We start from the raw sequence: 21589 nt of genomic DNA on the forward strand, positions 1-21589 counted from the left end.
ATGTAACTTTGAGGAGCATGGTAGGAACCCTGCCACACTAAAAAACTACACATTTTTACGGCTTTGACTGCTTTACGGCATACGTCACTTCCCCCTCCTTCCTGATTCGTAGTGGAGACCAAAGCTGGGCGGGGCGTGGAGCTCAGAGCTCAGCAGAAGCTGGTACCATGGCCGAAGCAGCGGAAAAACTCAAGAAAATAAAAGTTTTTAACGGAGGAGGCGAATAAAAGAAAGCGGGAGAGTAACAAGCTAAATGTCCGGACAAAAAAATAAAATAAATAAATAAATAGAAAAATGCCCGGACAAGAATAAACATTGGCCCGGCATTCACTTGCTGGCGTGAGCTGAAAGACGAGGAGGGATGTTAAATATAATTGAATAGAATTACAGCACTAGAGCAATGGTCTCCAATCCCCGGGCCGTGGCCCGATCCCGGGCCGTGGGTCATCTGGTACCGGGCCGCACAGAGAGAAAAAAATAATTTCTGTAGAATCCCCGACTGATGATGGATGACTCTCAAACTGATGCTTCACAATGTTTTTATTCCTTGGATGTAAATACACTGCAAACACACAGTAAGAGCTATAAAGGAATCAAATAAAATAGTTAGTCTTTCTACATTCATATAAGTTTCATTTAACTTAAATACAGACCGACGCAGCTGCTCGCTCGCTCGGCAATAAAGCTACCGCTAACCACAATACATGAGTAACCATGGCCACCAAACTCAATATGGACATAAATACGGCATAACATTTGCAAAGAAAACAAATCCTTATCAGCCAGGTGCTTTTTGTGCCAGTTAGGCACCACTTTATTCCGTTCCCGACACTCGTTTAGTCTTTCAGACAAACTTTCTACTGCTGTTAAACTTTTACCGTTAAAGTCCGAAGCGTCGGATGTTTACAATGTCTCGGTGAGACGCCTTCAAAATAAAAGCACTAAATATCACAAATAAAATAAGAGCCTGGCTTTAAATAATGTTAATGAAAAAACAAACATAAAAACACATTTATAGAAATACTCATATTAAAAGGTAATTTACAATTTCCATTTCCTTATTTTTTCGAAAATGATGTTTTATTATTATTATTATTATTATTATTATTATTATTGTTACTATAGAGAAAATACCAGTTTTTAGTGCCGATCTTGTCATTTTATTTAGTTTTTATCAGCTACACCTTTAGATTGGGCCCTGAAAATATTATAACATTAAACCGGTCCGCGGTTCAGAAACAGTTGGGGACCACTGCACTAGAGGAAAGAATGCAATGAAAAGAAAATGTATAGAACATTTCTAGTATTTTTCCTGAGAACTGTAAATTGTGCAGGGCTAATCTGCAAAATATAAGGAATGGGCATTCAGTTATTCACAGGTTATAAAGTATTTTTTTATTTTGTCAGTAAGTATGTTGGACTAGCGTATGAGTTTGTAGTTTGAGGCGCGTTATCAGGCTGAAACAGGACAGGGGGGCGGGGGAGACTTCACTAATAAAACCAAGTTGAACTTAGTGATTTTCAACATCATCATATTATATTGTTTAGCCAAAAATAGATACATTACCTCTTCACTATCCATCCTGCAAACGACCGCTGAAAACAGAAAAGTAGTTTTGAAAGTCCGTCTCGTCTTATTTCATTCACTATCAAAACAAATACAGCGACGGGGACAGGAGTTTTCCGGCAGTACGCGCTGGTGCATCATGGGAAACGTAGTGTTCTTTCTGGTAAAGCACTACCGCTTTTGTCCAAAGGAGCCGCCAAACTCAACAAAAGCTGAAAGTTACATTGTGCTGCTTTAAGGGCCAATCCCAATGTTCACCCTACTCACTACCACTAGCCCTCACCCACTACCACCAGGGTCCTTGTAATCTTCCCCAGGGATTGGGACAACACTTGCTACGTCACTGCGTGGTTTAAGTTCGAGTACGTAAGCGGTCCTGGGCATTTCACAGATTTTTGTGAGATCGGGTTGAAAACAATATTTTGAGTTAGTTTCTGCGTTTTGATTACATTTCTAGCGAGAAATATATATTTTACTTTTATAATATTCACTCAGTGAATGTACATAATCACTCGCTTTTTTCAGATCTCGCCAGAATAAAGGCTGATTTATGGTTCCGCGTCGTTGACGGTCAGTGGTTGCAGAATTGGCTACTTCAGTCAGTCACTGTGATACACAGTTTTTCTGTCTTTAGCATTGCCCGGGATGCGCCACGTGGAAGCTTCTGCTTGCATCCCCCCAGAAACGGCTCACGTCCAGAAGCAGCTTCTTGGATACCACTCCAGAACTGGGGACCACACCATCTGTCGCCAGGACCACGGAGTGGCAAAACCAGCCTGGGCAGCCAGACAACCCAATGGACAGAGAGAGGCATCATCCCAGATGAATGTCTTGCAACTGGCCATGACCAACCATGGGCTATCTGGAAAACCCTAAACCGTTTGCGGGTCGGCGAAGGAAGCTGCAAGGCATCCATGAAAAAAATGGAAATTAACATGCTCTGATGCATGCGTGTGTGGGGAACCACAAACAATGGACCACATCATGAGATGCATATCTGCCCCACAATGCACTGGAGATGACCTGGCCGAACCCAACGCTGCTGCACTCGCCTGCGCCACCCATTGGAAGGACATGATATAGAGGACGGCCAGACACGAAGAAGAAGAATGGTTCCGCGTTAAATCGACGCAGAGCCTACGGCGTAGGTTACGCGGCGACGCGCGCCGTATGGCGTGTGTCGGCAGTAGCCGACAAGCTAGGAGCCATCGGGCTGTAAGTAAAATGTATTTATAAAGCACATTTAAACAGAGATATTACTGACCAAAGTGCTATACTTATATACATCATAATATAAAAAAAAAAACATCCAGTGACAACCAATAAATCACAAATTTTACCTAAAAACACAGACACAAGAAATGACAGGATTAGGGGACCGGGAAAGCTAGTTAATAGAGGTGAGTTTTTAGTCTAGATTTAAAGGTGGAAATATTGGGGGCACATGGAATGTGTGAGGGTCACTGGTTCCACAGTTGGGGAGCAGCCACAGCAAAGGCCCTATCACCTTTCAGTTTGAGCCGTGACTGCGGCACATGTAGTTGTTGACTAGAGGACCTAACTGGAACTGGAGAAGGTCAGTGATATTAGCAGGGAACCTCTCCAGGCCAACCCAAAGCTGATTGCATCGGTCCGTCAGTGCATTTCATAAGTCATATCATCTTGAAACTAAGAGTGATTATGCTCTATTATACCACAGTCTGTGTGAATACTCCATTCTGATTGGCTGGCAGGTGGAGGTTAAAAGTGATAATCTACACCTAGAAAACAAGTTCGGTCAAATTGCCTGATAGCTTTAATATCATTGCGCTGGATCAACTGCCAGGTGGTAACCACGGCAACGGAGATTGAGAGAAGAAGAGCCGGTTACCGCAGGACGGTAAAGAGCAGAAATCCGTCAAATCTTAATACAGTATATATATATATATATATATCATATATATATATATATATATATATATATATATATATATATATATATATATATATATATATATATATATATATATATATATATATATATATATATATCATATATGTAGCTATAAAACGATTTCTGTGGACTTTGATTATTTGAAACAGATATATTTCCTGTTTGTTACTGTAGCATAGCTGAGCAGAGCTGAGTGGACTAGAATATCTCCCGTTGCTGAGTCGTATCTCAGGTCCGTCCTAGTTACTGCAGAATCAACACTGTGTCCATTAAGGAGCTTATGGGACGGTAGTGATTGTTCCAGGTATTAGTCAGACCCTCAGGTGTTACCAAGGAAACTGAGTTATGGATTGTTAAAAAACTTTGTAACTTACCAGGTTCCAACGGCTGCAGACAAGAGATTAAATAGTCTCAGCCGCTCAGCTGTGGCTTGTTATAAAACTAATGATTTACACTGAAAACACATTAAAGCATGAATAACTGATTTAATATTTATGTTTTCTGGTTTGTCGGGCATTATCCCTTACTTAGCCCTCATTCATGCCTCAGAAGTCAAGTTTTCCAAATGTGCTAAGTACCTATAGTGGGAACTAGCCATTGGATGGAGCTTACTTGCCCCCAGGCTGCAGTCTTGGCTTCCACCTTTCAGCCAAAGTCATGATTACGTCGGCAGCCTTCCCCCTCTAGGTTGATGGAGTTGGTTGCAGTGGTCTGGTAATACAGTTAACATTACAACAAGCCGTATCATCTTCCAAATAATAATCTCTTAGCTATTTATTCATAGCTCAGAAAATTATATAACCAACAAAATGCTTAGTGCGGAGAAGTTAAAGTTATGACAGTCAGTCATTAACTGCACAGGCTGAAATGCAACTGTCACTAACCAATACAGTAACATGCCCCTAGTTATTCATAAATGTATCGATTTACCTAATTTTACTTCATGACGTGTATGAAATATCCTTGTCTAAAGTTATCGTAGAAGAGAAACAATTATGGAGACCGAAACCACTTTTTGTCGCAGGTTGTTAACTCTGCTTATTTATTTATTTATTTTTTTTATGCTTATTTATACTGCAGAGTTGGACAGTTTAAAATTGGCGGTCAATGAAGATAGACTAACTGAAAAAAAAAAAACAATACAGAGAAAGAATGGGCAAATATCAGATGGGTTTACCGTGATAAGTTATTAACTAAAACAAGATGGCACTAGTTGGAGAAATATCAACTAATGGAAGATAATACAATATCTTCCTGTCTGCTTATCCCATCACGTTAACTTCACTGAGACATTCAACATATTTTCTTAAAGGAATATTCCAGAGTTAATAAATCAAAACTTGTTGGGTGGGTGGGGTCTGCCAGAGCCTATCCCAGCTCATTACAGGGTAGAGGCAGGGATACATATAGTACTGGAGTTGAGGGGGATGAGGGGGGATGGCATCCCCCCCTGAAATACAAACGGTCCAAATCAACCCCCCTGTAAAACTGCCATCCCTCCTTTCCATCCCTTATGTCATTTCATCAATGAATGTGGTTTTACTGCTATTTCAACATTTAGAGTCATCACCAGAAAAATAACTTATTTGACAATTTTCACCTGTTTCAAGTAAATTTTCACTTGAAATAAATAGAAAAATCTGCCAGTGGGACAAGATTTATCTTCTCATTACAAGCAAAAAAATCTTGTTCCACTGGCAGATTTTTCTACTTATTTCAAGTGAAAATTTACTTGAAACAGGTGAAAATTGTTGTTTTTTCCACTGATGAGTCTTGTTTTAAGTGTAATGAGATTTTTTTTTTACTAAAATGAGACATTTTAACTAGAAATTAGACAAATATTCTTGTTAAGATTTTGAGTTTTTGCAGTGATCCATTTTACTTATCCTGTGAAGGACAGAGTCATATTGATAAGTTCAGAAAACAGTTTTTATTGTTGTGTTTTGATGTATTTGATGTAAGCCCAGTGGATATTTAAAGCTTACAGAAGGCTGCATGTAACTGCTGCTATGTCATTCCTGCAGTATTTCTGCAGGTGTTTTGGTCAGTCCTATTATTTGTAAAATATTATATTATTTGTAATCAGCACAAATTATCTGTCCCCATATGATAAAATCCACCATCCCCCCTGATTATTTTTTACAACTCGAGTACTGAATACATATATATATACAGTATATACAAACAACCATGCACGCTCGCACTCACACCTACGGGCAATTTAGAATGAACAGCATGTATGCTTTTGTACTATGGGAGAAAGCCAGAGTACCCGGAGGAACCCATGAACCCATGAAACTCCATCTTGATATGAATATAAGTACTGATCCAGATCTACAGAAACAGAGGCCAGGAACTCTCCTCCTTCAGTTATACACTGTGTCCAACCTATCAACCTGGACTAAAGTCTTGGGGATCGGGTTGTAACACTGCAGTACGTCTGGGGAATTTGCTTTGCCATTGTTATGCTTAGGTTACTTAACCCTTATTCTCTTTTACGGTGTGGTGGGTAGTTGGAGTTTCAGTTTGTTCGTGTTTAACTTGTTTTTGAGTTTCATCTTTGATATGCCACTCTCATTAACACACACAAACACAAGATACTGTCAGTTGCTCTTTGTTTTCTGACAACTCTGTACATATGCTAATATAAAACACATCTTGTGATGTTGTCAAGGTCAAATGTATGTATATTTCAATTCAATTTTTAATTTATATAGTGTCTTTTACTACATATTACAACAGAAGTTATCTCTAGGATCTTTCCAGAGATCCAGAACATTATTACATAAACAATGGCAGGTAAAAACCCCCCTTTAGGAGGGAAGAAACCTGGACCAGGACCTGGATCATAAGGAGAAACCTGGACCAGGACCTGGATCATAAGGAGAAACCTGGACCAGGACCTGGATCATAAGGAGAAACCTGGACCAGGACCTGGATCATAAGGAGGTAGAAACCTGGACCAGGACCTGGATCATAAGGAGAAACCTGGACCAGGACCTGGATCATAAGGAGAAACCTGGACCAGGACCTGGATCATAAGGGGGTAGAAACCTGGACCAGGACCTGGATCATAAGGAGAAACCTGGACCAGGACCTGGATCATAAGGAGGTAGAAACCTGGACCAGGACCTGGATCATAAGGAGAAACCTGGACCAGGACCTGGATCATAAGGGGGTAGAAACCTGGACCAGGACCTGGATCATAAGGGGGGGGGGGGGGGGGGGGGGTACGCTATACATTTAATCCTTTGTCCTTGTGCAGTTGGCCCAGGTTCAACTCCTGATTTCATAGTTTCAGCAGATCCCAGCTGTCAGCATTAACACCTGTGTAAAGGCAGTTCATAACAGTTCCAGTTCATAACAGTTCCAGTTCATAACAGTTCCAGTTCATAACAGTTTACAGTTAAAAATTCATGTTTCTATTGTTATGCTGCTTTTATTTTGTTATATCCTTTCAACACGGAAGTGCTTTTATTTTGAAGAGAGGAAACTAAACTGATGAGAAAGGAATGTAAACAGTAACGGGTTAATAACGGTTCACGGTAAAACGGTAAAACAGATAAGAATACAAAGAAATAAACGGAAAAGGAAGGACAAAAGAGTTAGCTCCAGTCGAGAGGACAACAAGGTAGTTTATTTTATTTATTTGTCTGTCAGTTTGAGTCTAGTTTCTATTTACAATTTCTACAGGCAAGAATTATGCAGAAAATACAAGATAAAAAATTAAAATTGTACAAAAGAAATAAAAAAGTGAGAGGTGCAGCAGAGTGAGGCAGCATGAATATTAAAGAGGGGTGCTGGATGATTTATTTATATTTTGATGATTTATATATTGCACGTGTTTGGTTACTCGGAGACTGTTAATGTATTGTTTTCTTTTATTTTATGCAGCTCTTACGTTGGTCTTACGGTGGTTTATGGATCACAGAAACGCATAATAAACTACATGATGAGACCACCAGTCCAGACTGGTTTTGATTTCGACTGGGAAGCTACAACCTGTATATTCAAATTGCATTCAGGGTTTCTATTTATTTATTAACTTCTTCGCGATCTGACAGTACTGCATGTATGAATGAATCTGGTTATGATTAGGCTTGAAGAGTACTTTCAATAGAATCGATAGACCCAACGATGATGCAAGAAGTGGACTCTGGTATGTCAAACATGCTCGCGCTTTTACTTTGAAGGAGCTCTCCAGCTTCCGGTGGTGAGGCACTTCCCGCGCTCAGCTGTCCCTCATTTGACTCCTCTCCTCCTGCAGAAGTGCAGCTCCGCTACCGACTAAGACTCAAGTGAGTAAAACAAATACAAGTAAAACTACTTTGTTGCCGGTGATTCCTCGTGTCTGCACAATTGGACTAGTCGCAGTGGACTCTTAAACAATGTTCCTCAGATGAAGCTAAAGAGAAGCTAGCCGGGCGCCGTGCGTGCGTGCGCGCCCCCGCGCCGGTCCCGGCTCCTTTGTTCCCTGGGGTCTCCAGGCCCGGGTCTACGGGGGTGCATAAGCATCAGCATCGCACCCTCAGTTTGTGTGTCTTCATGCTCAGTTGAAAAGACGAAAAGAAAACTGACAAATGCACTTGCGTTAAGCCTGATTTATGGTCCCGCGTTAAATCTACGGCGTAGGTTACACGGCGACGCGCACCGTACGTTCGCGTCCCCGCGTATCCTACGCCGTAGGATGCGATGGTGCAACGCGGAACCATAAATCAGCCAGTGTAAGTCACTTTAATGCAATTACAAAAACACAAATGTCATACATTCTGGATTCATTACAAATCAACTGAAATATTGCAAGCCTTTTATTATTTTAGTATTGCTGATTATGGCTTACAGCTGCCTGGGCTCCCCAGTCAAAGTCTTGAGGCTGATTTATGGTTCCGCGTTACAACAACGCGCGTCGACTTAACGCAGAACCATAAATCAGGCTTTGGTTGTCTGCAGCAGTTTCTCCTTCTTTTGTCACGCATGTAAAACGTTGAACTTTAACCTGAGCTTTAACCAGGGATTCCTGCTGACCAAACCAGAGTCTTGACTAGGTTTGAAATATTTCTCACTGATAACTCGGCTGTGCATGAAACCTATGCATTGTGTCATTTGAGTGAGTAAATGAATGGATACATATCAAATAATCGGTGAGACACGACTGATTTTACAACTGAGTGATAGCTCCCATTATCAATAATACAAGTGAACGCAGGTCAAGGCAGTCAGGTTTATTTTATTTGGTAATAAATTAATAAAAATCCCAAGTCCTCTTAAGTAACATGCTGTATCCAAGCATCCCCTTATTGAGTAGTGCTGTTCAGGCTTATGTAAGCTTTCTAAAAGAGTATTGTTCCCTGCTGCTTGAACATGACTTGCATGTGACCCTCAATTAAAAAGCCTTTGAGCCTCTTTAAGTCTTAAAAAAAGCTGACTGTCACGTTAAACCTCTGAGTCCTTCTACTTTTGTTTCTTTTTTTTGTTTAAGTTTAAATTTATTTTTTCCCTCTTGTTCATGTTGCTTTAATAATTTATTGCTCCGGCTCCACCGTCTGAACCTCTGCTCTTAGTTACCGAAAAGATAGTAACCTGTAAATGTGTGTGTATATATACAGGACTGTCTCAGAAAATTAGAATATTGTGATAAAGTTCTTTATTTTCTGTAATGCAATTTAAAAAAAAAAAAAAAAAAAAAAAAAAAGTCAAACATTCTGGATTCATTACAAATCAACTGAAATATTGCAAGCCTTTTATTATTTTAATATTGCTGTAGCTGTAAGCCATGATCAGCAATATTAAAATAATAAAAGGCTGGCAATATTTCATTTGACCCCCCTCCCTTTATTTAAAATACTATAACTTTAATCGGCTCGTGGTGGGGCTGATCTCCGCAATTTGAAGCCTTGTATAATAATTGTAAAAATCTGGATTATTTTCTTGGAGGATCTCGTCATATCAGACAGTGAGGGTTCTCCACCGCGTCGGTAGTACGGCCTTTTCTCTGCTGTGCGTCCCGTCTCCATCACCAAGCGGCTTTTCCAATTCCAACTCAGCCTGGATCATTTCTCGTGTCCTCTGCTTTTCCCCACGTCCAAGTAATGATCTGACATGTTTGCTGCATTAACACCGCACGCCCCTCACTCCATCCTGTTCGCTGTTTGATTGCATCATCTAAACATGCCGTTATTAATTGTTCGGTTTTTTCCCACTTATTCCACCGAACACCGAAAGTGTGTTTTTTTTTTTTTTTTTTTTTTTTTTTTTTTTTTTTTTTTTTTTTTTTTTTTTTGCTATTTTCGGCCAAACAATTTCCGTTACCGAACATTTGGTGCATCACTAATATCTACTGTTTCTCCCTCAGTCATCCTCCACATAATCATGTCTTCTGGAAATGCTCAGATTGGGAAGCCTGCCCCAGACTTCACAGCCACGGCGGTAGTAGATGGACAATTCAAGGAGGTCAAACTGTCAGACTACAGAGGTAACAGGGTTGTTTATTTGTACCCTAGGTTTTTGTGGACTTTTTTTTTTTTTTGTTCTTTTGTTCTTTTGAGCAATGACAATTTTTCAACACCAATAAAAAAAAAAATTTGTATCTATTCAAGATTCACTTTATCTATCCTTACACAGCACCTGATGAATAATGACTAATTATTTCCTTCTGTGTTCTTCAGGGAAGTATGTTATATTCTTTTTCTATCCGTTGGACTTCACGTTTGTGTGCCCCACCGAGATCATCGCCTTCAGCGACCGGGCCGAAGAGTTCCGTCGCATTGGGTGCGAGGTGCTCGGCTGCTCCATAGACTCCCACTTCAGCCACCTGGCATGGTAGGAACGGCTACTAATAAGAGTTCGTCTATTCCAGTGACTGTCATGCTACTGAACCGTTTGAAATATACTGTAAAGTGTGTGTGTGTGTGTGTGTGTGTGTGTGTGTGTGTGTGTGTGTGTGTGTGTGTGTCAGTGTCAAAGGTTCAACGCAGCAGTGTTTGAACATGACTGTTGTTTTCCTCCGTTTCTTTGGGGTGATGTTTGAGTTCTGGTGGAATGGCCCATATCAATTCAGTTTAGTAGTGTTTAACATCTACAGGACTGTCTCAGAAAATTAGAATATTGTGATTTTCTGTAATGCAATTACAAAAATGTCATACATTCTGGATTCATTACAAATCAACTGAAATATTGCAAGCCTTTTATTATTTTAATATTGCTGATCATGGCTTACAGCTTAAGAAAACTCAAATATCCTATCTCAAAAAATTAGAATATTCTGGGAATCTTAATCTTAAACCATGATCAGCAATATTAAAATAATAAAAGGCTTGCAATATTTCAGTTGATTTGTAATTAATCCAGAATGTATGACATTTTTGTTTTTGTAATTGCATTACAGAAAATCACAATATTCTAATTTTCTGAGACATTCCTGTATATTATTAAGACCGGTGTGTGGGGAAAACGAGAAGCATTGATCTGCATAGATGAACCATCCCACTTCTGGCTCTTCATTCAGGATGCTAGAGTCAGATAATGGGGAATCACATTTCAATGGATGTGGCAGTGCTATTGCTGTAAACGCCATGCTATTTCTTAGAGGGATCTATGGCTAAACCAGTTCTAAACTGTTCATAGAACCAGCACCTGCTTGCAAAGGGGGCGGGGGGGGCTCTGTGGCCACTGACGGGACACCCATGACCGTTTATCTCCGGCCAGGGAGCTCTTCTGCACGCTGCTGATAACCACGGAAGTAACAGTCTTTGACTTAGTTTGCGCTCTCTGCAGAGAGTAAGATAATGTAGAAAGTTGATTATGTGTGAACTTAATTCAGAGTAATATTGCCTCAGGACTACATCCTGCTTTGAATGACGTCAGTCAATATGACAGTTTTAGAAGTTAAAAAAAGAAGACATTTCTGTTTTTTGATTGAGCTCTCTGTCTGCTGGTGGGAGTGTCTCACCTGTGGGCAGGAGAATGTGTTTTGGGGCGCTTACATACAGGACTGTCTCAGAAAATTAGAATATTGTGATAAAGTTCTTTATTTTCTGTAATGCAATTTAAAAAAACTAGAATGTCATACATTCTGGATTCATTACAAATCAACTGAAATATTGCAAGCCTTTTATTATTCTAATATTGCTGATCATGGTTTACAGTTTAAGATTCCCAGAATATTCTAATTTTTGAGATAGGATATTTGAGTTTTCTTAAGCTTTTAACAGGAACCCGCAAGCATGATCACATCACCCCCGTTCTGGCCTCCCTTCACTGGCTCCCTGTCTCTTTTAGAATTAATTTTAAAATACTATTGTTTGTTTTTAAGTCCCTAAATGGGTTGGCACCAAAATATATCTCAGACCTCCTACATGTTTACACTCCCTCAAGGTCTTTGAGGTTTCTATTCAGTCGCGTCTCGTTGTTCCGAGAACTAGGCAAAAAAACAGGGGCGACCGTGCTTTTTCAGCAGTAGCCCCTAAACTCTGGAACGAGCTTCCTCCCCACATCAAAATGGCCCCCACACTCGAAATTTTTAAATCTCGTCATAAAACTTATTTTTATTCTTTGGCTTTTAATCCAGTGTGAGAGTTGTGTGGTCTCTGTCCTGTCTTTTATGTTTATGAATCACTGGTTGTCTGTCTGCTGTGTTTTTATTTCGTGCTTATGTGCTCTTATCTATTTTACTCTGTTTTTATTTTTTACTATTTTATTATGTCTTGTTTTACTTATTGTGCAGCACTTTGGTAACCTTCTCGTTTTTAAAATGTGCTATATAAATAAAGTGGATTGGATTGGGTTACAGAAAATTGCAATGTTCAAATTTTCTGAGACAGTCCTGTACTGGCGTTCCGTAACATTTCCGTTAAAGTGGGCCGCCAGTTTGGCCTCTACATACGACCAGTATGTAAAGAAGAGAAAAATACTGCAACCGTGTGTCCTTCCATACGGGAAACCAGTTTCTGGAACCAAAGTGTGACTCCATGTTTGTGTGGAAGACGGAAGGGGTCAATCACGTTCATTGTGCTCATGTTGATAATAATTTTTTCAAATAACATAGCTGAGGAGAAGATGCTGTCAGCTTTCCTAATATAGTTACGGTCCTTGTAACAGTGTGTGAGCGTGCATGTGCAGTTGGCAGGCAAAGTCCTCGTCCCTCTGTGGGCACAGACACAACGGCTTACGGTTCCTCCACCACGCTGGTCCTTTGTTTTGTTTATTACATCCGTCTACAATCGACATCTGCTGGACATTGGTTTCAACATGAAGATCCACAAAAATGGCAAATTGTATCGCTCACTAGGGATGGGCGGTATGGACTAAAACATTTATCACGATAATTTCTGGCATTTATCCCGATAACTATAAAAAAAATACCAATTCAACTCCATCTTTTTAACTATAAATCTATCACCAGATTCAGTCTTTGGAGCCCCCAAAACACTGCTCTAAAATAATACTAAATACTACTAAACTACACCAATTAAATTGAATAAAAAACAATTAAATTAGTATACCCGTACTGCAAAACAAGTTTGAAATGTAAGAACAGATTCAACATTTATTCAAACTGTATGGCTTAAACAGTGGGATAACAGTGCAAACAGCAAAAGTACCATTGTCCTTCAAGTTTTCCTAGCTTATAAAATCACAAAGTAGAAAAAAATACAACCTGATAAAGAAACAGGACAAATAAATAAAAGCCACCCTTTGCACTCACTGTTTTTTTTGCAGACTCAGCATATAATAGAAGATTTTTGCTCCTCGTCACTTTTTTTAAATCCAAACCAGTTCCAGATAACGGAGCTGGAGCCTCGTTTAACAACGAGCTCCTCGCTCTCAGATCCGCCTTCCGCCATGTTTGTTACACAAAAACGTCAACGGGAATTTAACGTTTTTAAAGCGAGATGACAAATTCTTACCGTGGGGAATTTTTTTGACGGATTATCGTGAATGGTAAAATATCGCCCATTCCTATCGCTCACACCACATCCCAACTGAAATATGGAGACCACCGGGTCCGTGGAATGTTGTCTCCTCGACAGGAGGCGGAGAAGAGAGAGGAAACAAGAGGTTGCCGCTCAGGCCTGCTGATGCGATTCAGGAGACCCGCCCAAGCCTCCTCCTCCAAGCATGTTTGTCAGCAATGCAAGATCGCTGATCCACAAGATGGACGAGCTGGAACTACTCGCCAAGGGAAACCGCTCCGTACGAGACTGCTGTGTTTCTATTAGGGCTGAAACGATTCCTCGAATAATTCGATTACAAAAAATGATGGAGGAATCTCCTCTGCCTCAAGGAATCGTTTAATTTTGCAGCTCAAAGCATCGTATTTCACCCGGACTACGTTTAATGCGGCACAACGCGCTGATGCCACACACGTAAAGGAAGAAGAAAGAGGAGGATATGTTTGGTTTCTGTAACATGCCGTGCTCTGGCGTGTGTGTGTGTGTGTGTGTGTGTGTGTGTGTGTGTGTGTGTGTGTGTATATATATATATCTATGTATATATATTATATATCTATGTGCAATGGCCCAGATGGGAGACACATGTAGCTCAGTGCTTAACTTTTATTATATTAACTTTTAACTTAACTTTTATATTATTATTATTAACTTTTATTTTCAATCCACTCTATATTCTTCTGGTCTGTTCTCCTATATGTTCCCCCTCTAACCCGGTACATACATAGGTTTCTCTAATCATCTGTTCCCGCTACAGTTTTAACTAAAAGAAGAGGCAGAAAATGTCAGAAAAATAAAAAGGTAATAAAGCTAACTGGGTAGTTTTCAATTTTAGCTCTGTAGTCATTCATGGATAAAACAAGCAGCACTGGTGCCTAATGTGCTCCAATACAGCAGGGCTCATCATTTTATTTTGAACACTGCCAAAACTCAAAATCTTATACTTTAACTTAAAACTTAACTAGAACTTAAAATGTGCTTGACACAAATGAAAGTTCAATTGAAACACGTGGGAAAAACACCTAACCTTTTAAGTGATGTGTGTTATCAGGTGTAATGGCATTTTTAGGTTAGAAATAAGAAAATTTCTTGGTAAAATCCTTAGTTTTGAGTGAAGGCAGTGAATTTGTTCAACTGGTGTAAGTTCAGGGTTTTAAATGCACAGCCATGAACCTACTGGATTATATCATTTCGTTTTAGTAATATCAATTAACATCTTATGTATATTTATAATTGCTCTTTAACTAAACAAAAATATGTTTTATCCGATTAATCGATGGAATTTTCAGTAGAATACTGGATTACTAAAATATTGGATAGCTGCAGCTCTAGTTTCTATCATAACGGAGCCCTGGCTTCACCCATTGATCCCCAATGCAGCCGTACAGCTAGCAGGCTCCACCGTCCACTGCTGCGACCGCAACAAACACTCCGGTGAGAGCAAAGCTGATGGACTGTGCATTTATGTCAACAACAACTGGGCCGGCCACAAGGGCCCCGGGCCTTGATGTCAGCAAGCATCTAGCAGACATCTGCACAGACGGGTGGAAGCAGCAGCAGGATGACCAGAGATCAGCATGCAGCTCCTGAAGCTCCGGCCTGCAAACATACAATAAAGAGAAAAAAGGAGGGGGTGGGGGCAGCAGACCAGCGAAGACGGAAAAAGGCTATTTTAAAAACCTGATTAATATATGGTTCAAACGCCAAATCCTGATCAAAAACAACACCAAGGTTTCTCACAGTTGCACTGGAAGCCATCGCAACACCATCTAATCCCCAAGATGCTCTGGACCAAGAATGATAACCTCTGTTTTATCTGAATTTAGAAGCAAAATATTTCCCGACATCCAGTCCTTGATGTCCCTAAGACATGCCTGAAGTTTAACTAACGGTTCTGTTTCATCCGGCTTCATAGACAAGTAGAGCTGCGTATCATCAGCATAACAATGAAAGTGTATGCAGTGATTCTGGATTATACTTCCCAACGGCTGCATGTATAAACTGAACAAGATTGGCCCTAGCACTGAACCCTGCGGAACACCATAACAGACCCTTGACTGTTCTGAAGAAACCTCATGTACATGAACAAACTGGAACCTGTCAGATAGATCTGCAGGAGTTCTGGGGGGGCAGACGCGTAGATTTGCACAAACCTCTTTCTCTGCTTTGCAGTCTTTTTTTTTTTTTTTTTTTTCTCCCCAGCTGCTCCCCGATGCCGTCATTAGAAGTACTCTGCCAAATCCTGTCGGTGATGAAGGGATAGTCATATCAAGCCTTTCTTGATTTAGATAGATGGATATCAGGGTTTGTCCTGGCTCTAATCGAGGCAGAAGCGGCTCCATCCTGATCACACACCGTGCCTTCAACTGGCTCCAGCAAACACTTTTTACAAGCAAGATATTTTGGGAGTTCTAATATGATTAAAAATATCAATGTAGACTGTAGATTGTCCAGGAGTGAGCAGTTGTTTTATACATATTTAAAAAAAAAACTGGCACTTGTTAAAAGAAAATTGCCACAAAATGGCTTTTTTTTTTTTTCTCTCTCTTTTCTTTCTCTCTTAATGAACCTCCCCCTTCTGCTTCTAGGATCAACACACCCAGGAAGCAGGGAGGTCTGGGTAATATGAACATCCCCCTCGTTGCAGACCTCACTAAGTCCATATCCAGGGACTACGGGGTTCTGAAGGAGGACGACGGCATCGCCTACAGGTCAGGCCAGATAAAGAGTGGGGGGGGGTTTGGGTAAGAGAATCTTTTCTGCATGTTCTGTCTAACCATATCTGCTGATGTTGTGCCTGTCAGGGGTCTGTTTGTTGTTGATGACAAGGGCATACTGAGGCAGATCACCATCAACGACCTCCCTGTGGGTCGCTCTGTGGACGAGACCCTGCGCCTGGTCCAGGCCTTCCAGCACACCGACAAACACGGAGAGGGTGAGCAGTTTCCATTTTTCTGACTTGATTTCCATCTAGATACCTTTTTAATGTTTTTCTTCAGGAACTCATATTATTGAATTAAGTTTGTAGTGTCTGAGGTGCTCATCATTAAGGCTGTGGAAAATAGATGTTTTAGGACTTTGGCTGTTACTTCTGCTGTTACCAGGGGCCTCATTTATAAAAGTAAGATTCATACTAAAAGTGCACGTACACCCAAAAGCCGAAAATGGCGTGCACAAAAAAAAATCCGGATTTATAAAACCGTGTGCACGCACACTTGCACGCAATGTTCGCTTTATAAATCACAGTCCAGCTGGAAGGTTGCACAGGTGAATTTGCCTCATACCCTGCCCTCTACACGCCCACTTCATACCATAAATGGGCAAGTAAATAGTTCATGACTGTATTTGCATATAAATGAACCTGCTGATCAACAGTGTTTTATACTCAAAAATCATGGCAGGGAAGACCAGAAAGCAAAATTTTGTGGAGACTGAGATGGAGAGGTTTTCCTGGCCTCCACCTCAACAACATTATTTGGTGATCACAGTAGTGGCATCACTAACAAAAATAAAGCGAGTGAGTTGCCTGCCAGAATCTGATTTGTGGCCACGGGAGCGCGCACAGCAGCCCGTTGAGCGATAGCGCTGAAACGTCAGATTTTCAGATTATGAAGCTCAAGAATGAGATCAAATCATATTTAGGTAGAAACAACTTTTCATTAACTGTATTTGGCCTTCAATCAATTTTTGGCAGGTGAAAAGACCCATTTTCATGGGAGAAATCAGATTCTGGCAGGAAATCAGTTTTTGGCACGACTCCGGCCCGGCGTGTCCTGCACCGCGGACACGCCGGGCCGGTAGGATGATTGACAGATGAAAATACCCCGTCAGACCACGCTTCCACATAGACATCAACGTTTATCTATGTGGAAGCGTGATCTGAGGGTTTTTTTTCTTCCGCCGAAGCGTCGTACACATAGATCTATGTGAAGCACATTCTGACTTCCTGCTGTTAAATCGTCTATTTGCATGAAAAAGCCTTTGAAAAAAAAAAGAAACGGGGATGGTACGGTAGTATGTTCTGCCGAGGTAGGACATCTCGGCAGAACTCCGGCTTGGGTGTACATGGATCTATAAGTCTGATATGTGATGACATTAAAAGTATGACATGAATCTGGCTTCATTTCACCACCTCACCGCCTGCGTCACCAGTTCCCCATATCTTCAAAATGTTTGTGCGCAAGGATCAGGGTTGGCGTAGAGATACACACATTTTTCGGTTAGTTTTTTCTTTTTAATCCCAACCTTTGCGTAGAAGGTGGCGTGCGCATCTTTCAAGCCCTGTTTTGTGCGCAAGCAAGCTTTATAAATGAGGCCCCCGGTCACATAAATGTGATATTATATCAGTGGCTGGTGCTAAAGATTTTGTGGGTGTCGCGATTTGCCTTGGTGCTAAATGTCATTGATTACGTTTACATGCAATAAAAATTCAGGTTAAGGTCAGTATTCCAGTTACTGAAACATTGGGAATAATCTGTTTACATGCGTGAGCAAACAGGGTTCTCCCTGTATACAAGGTAATTAATCATTTGGGATATCTGGATCAAACCAGCGACGCACAGAGAACATCATGACGCAATTCCCGTCATTTCTGCTTCTTCTTCCGGTATCCAAATTCAAAACAAATGCTGCTTCGTGCAACTTTTCTCTCACCTTCTTGTAAATCTTCTATCCCGGTACTTTCTACCGTCTACAAATGCAGAAATGTTCATATCCTTCATTACATTTATGAAGTGATTAGTCTCCTCCTGGTCTTGGTTTCTCCGTGTTTATAAGAACTTCCTGGACTCAAAAGACCAGGATTCCTTGTGAACAGAACATGAGCAGAAAACAAATTCCTGTTCCGTTTGATGGGGATATTCCGTTAGCGTTTACATGACCCAATATTCAGGTTTTAAAAGGAGTAACCCAGGGGTCATATTCAGGTTTTAAAAAAACAGAATATGAGTAAATTCTGGTTATTCAAAGGGGTTATTGGTGTTTACATGGCCGTGCAAAACCGGGTTATTGCTAATATTTGGGTTTTAAAAGGGTTATTGATGCATGGAAACGGAGTCACTGTAGGAACATCTTAGCTGCTTTTAGGTTGGCAAGAAACGGAGAGCTTATTAACTAATTTGTTGAATTGTCATTTGAAATGTTGTAGTCAAAATTACCATTTATCTCAAAAGCAAGAGAGAACACACACACACTTATTTTTTTTTGTGCAGTTTTTAGATACTCTTTATACTCTAATTGGTTTATTCTCCTGGACATTTTCCATATGTACTTTGTCATGTGTTGAATGTTGATTAACTACCAGTGACATGTAAACCTCCTCCTCCTCCCTCAGTGTGCCCTGCTGGCTGGAAACCCGGCAGTGAGACCATCATCCCCGACGTGGAGAAGAGCAAAGCTTTCTTCTCTAAACAGTAAAGGGAAACTCCTGTCCACCGGACTTCCTGCCTGCACTTGCTTATAAACCACATAGTATCTCCTGACATTCAATCTAATCTAAAACAAAACTGTCAGCCTGTCTAGAAAGAATCTTCTGTTCCAAACGTGACATGTTCACCCTACAATCGGTGGGATAAGTCTAGTCTCAAGCACTGAAAGTACCTTTTGGTTGTTTTTTTTGTTTGTTTTTGTTTCCAAGTAAAGTATTGATATTTTCCCTTGCTGTTAATGATTTGCTACCATTGATATTAAACCAGCGGAAATGTTATGACTACTTTTCTTTTTCCTCCTCCTTTCCTCTGTGTGTGACCTGTAATCCTCGCTAGATGGCAGCAAACCTCAACGTTAGGTCCTCTTTGGATTTGAACTCCAGAAACACTTGAGCGTCAAAGCTGCTGGAATTATTTGTAATTTATCAGTGATTTTTATTTTTCTTCCAATGTGCTCTTCCTTTTGAAAGTGTCTGGGAGGCAGAAGTTCCACACAGACACTAAACTTGGCCCACTATGAAGTTCAGATCTCAAACCAGCAACCTCTTGGTTAATATTGGACTTTTGAGTTTGACTCAGACTCACTGTAATCTGCTGTTGCCAAACGGGCCTGATGTTCATGAGGAAAGACGGGGCTGCACGCCAGTGACTTGGGAAACATCTGTATCACCAGCTTTACTCTTGAATGGCCATAGTTACATGATGTTTTTTAATTTAGAATTAATTATTCCTAATTAAATAATTCCAAATTAAACTATTTTCCTTCGAGTTTACATGGAAATAGTAATTCCTAATTGAGGTTTACATGGAAAACACGTTTGATGGTCTTTCTCCAATTCCTCTCCAGGTCTGGGGGTTGGGAAGGTTCTGATTGGATAGGGGGGGGACCGGAAGTTAAACTACCGGAAGAAAAACTAACTTAGCCGCTACAACTTAGAAAAGCTCACAATTTTGATGTTTCCTGTTTCCATCTGTTCTTTTAATTATTTCCAGGTCCTCCAAGCTATTTATTAAATAAATGTCTCTGCTCTTGACCAGCGTTTACTGCGTGCTGCATCTTGAAACTTTGGCTGCGTCCAAAATCCCAAACTTCCCCCCTGAGTAGCAATAGTATGTACTATCCATACTCATTCTGGAGAAATGTATTAGTGTGGATTGATGGACACTAGCTAAACAGAAACTTCCCACAATGCAATGCAGAGGTGTTGGTTGCTAAGTGCAGTGCAGATACGTATGTCAAGTATAATATTATATAATATTCGTTATATAAAGTCATCTTGTTTGGGCCAGGATAAACGAGAAAGCGGTGCTGCTACTGCTGCTGTGACAGAGTTGTTACCATGGTAACAGCTCCCCGTGGCTCTGAGTAGTACGTCCGGATTAATGCAGACTACTGATATTTACTCAAAATTGTGCCAAACTAAAGTATACTTTTTGAGTATATACTGTTTAGTATGGCATTTCGGACGCACCGTTTGTTTCAAAAACCAGCCCAGCGTGGAATATAAGCATCGTGGCGACAGACGGGTGAGGAAACGAGCAGCGCAGAAAGACCGGAATAATTTCAAGAGGAATGAGTGTATACATGATCACGGAATTATTATATTCGGATTTAAAAATCAGAATAAACCAGCCACTTACTTCAGAATTCAGATTAATCCGGAATGGCCATTTTCATTCGGAATGAGGCGTTTACATGGTAATTTTTACTCATTTTAAATCGGATTTAATTTTTATTAATTAATTTTTTTAATTTTTAATTCTAATTAAAGAGGAATTAAACTTCCTATGTAAACGCACTCACTATCCTTAAATGTAGTGACTCGTGACTTCTTTTTAATCTTCCAGAGATGACCAGGGACGGTGGTTCAGACTGCACGGGCCTGCTTGTTCACACTTAAATGTGCTCAACTGAATACTGGAAATATTGCTCTCCCCCTTGTTCTGTTTATGAAAAGAGTCTATACACTGGTTCTTGTAAACCAAGTCTATTCACTGTGTTTATATGGAACGTTTCTTTCTTTCAACTATCTTTCCTGGCTTGTTTTGGGAAACTGAAAGCAGAATGGGGAAACTCCCTTCCCTCGCAGAAACCGCTCATTGACAAAGTTGTTGGTGCGGGGAGACGCAGCCCTGCTGCCGGGCAGCGTGGGAGGGAGTTCCCGGAACCCTGGGCCTGTGACGTCAGCGCCCCGCACCCAGCACCATATAAGGAGTGGCGCGTGTACGTCAGTCCGCCGGTGTTCTGCCGAAAAATGCTCCCTAATGGGTTTCTACCTCTAGAGCTACATTTTTACTGTTTTACTCCCTCAACCACTTCCTTTCCCCCCCCAAGTGATCCTTGTCGCTTGCCAGTCCGTCATTTTAAATAAGAATGTTCTTAATGACCTGTCTGGTTAAATAAAGGCGAATGACTGAATGAATATAAAATAAAGCGATATAATTGTTTTTTTTCCCTCTTTATCGTATAATGTTCATAAAGTGTACTGCAATTCATGTCACGGGTCGTGTATTTTGAAGGCTCAAATACTCAACATCCCATATTATCGATTTAGCGTGGCAAACGAACTATGAAAATCGACTGCGCATGCGCAGAATCACAAAGTAACATTTCTCGGCAGGGAGCAGAAATTGGCAGAACACCGGTGACGTTTCCAGCGTGAAGCAACAGGGACGGAGACGAACAAAAATGCTCCCTAATGGTTTTCTACCTCTG

At 40.6% G+C, this 21589-nt stretch overlaps 1 protein-coding gene across 1 annotated transcript; it reads left to right on the plus strand.

Annotated features, from left to right (window-relative positions):
- The first annotated feature begins 7693 nt into the window (after positions 1-7693).
- prdx2 (peroxiredoxin 2) lies at positions 7694-19151 on the plus strand. Its single transcript, XM_061725895.1, has 6 exons — positions 7694-7798; positions 9853-9972; positions 10166-10319; positions 16036-16158; positions 16252-16382; positions 18780-19151. Exons 2-6 carry the CDS (start codon positions 9870-9872, stop codon positions 18860-18862), a joined length of 594 nt encoding a protein of 197 aa, XP_061581879.1. The 5' UTR covers positions 7694-7798; positions 9853-9869; the 3' UTR covers positions 18863-19151.
- Positions 19152-21589: the final 2438 nt, after the last annotated feature.

This window comes from Cololabis saira, chromosome 1 (genome assembly GCF_033807715.1).
Source record: "Cololabis saira isolate AMF1-May2022 chromosome 1, fColSai1.1, whole genome shotgun sequence".
Taxonomy (NCBI): domain Eukaryota; kingdom Metazoa; phylum Chordata; class Actinopteri; order Beloniformes; family Belonidae; genus Cololabis; species Cololabis saira.

Excerpts from the sequence above, each read along its gene's own strand:
- prdx2 (XM_061725895.1), top strand. The coding sequence starts at position 9,870 with ATGTCTTCTGGAAATGCTCAGATTGGGAAGCCTGCCCCAGACTTCACA. Across the intron at positions 10,320-16,035 it reads CACTTCAGCCACCTGGCATG|GATCAACACACCCAGGAAGC; the intron begins GTAGGAACGGCT and ends TTCTGCTTCTAG. Across the intron at positions 16,383-18,779 it reads CACCGACAAACACGGAGAGG|TGTGCCCTGCTGGCTGGAAA; the intron begins GTGAGCAGTTTC and ends CTCCTCCCTCAG.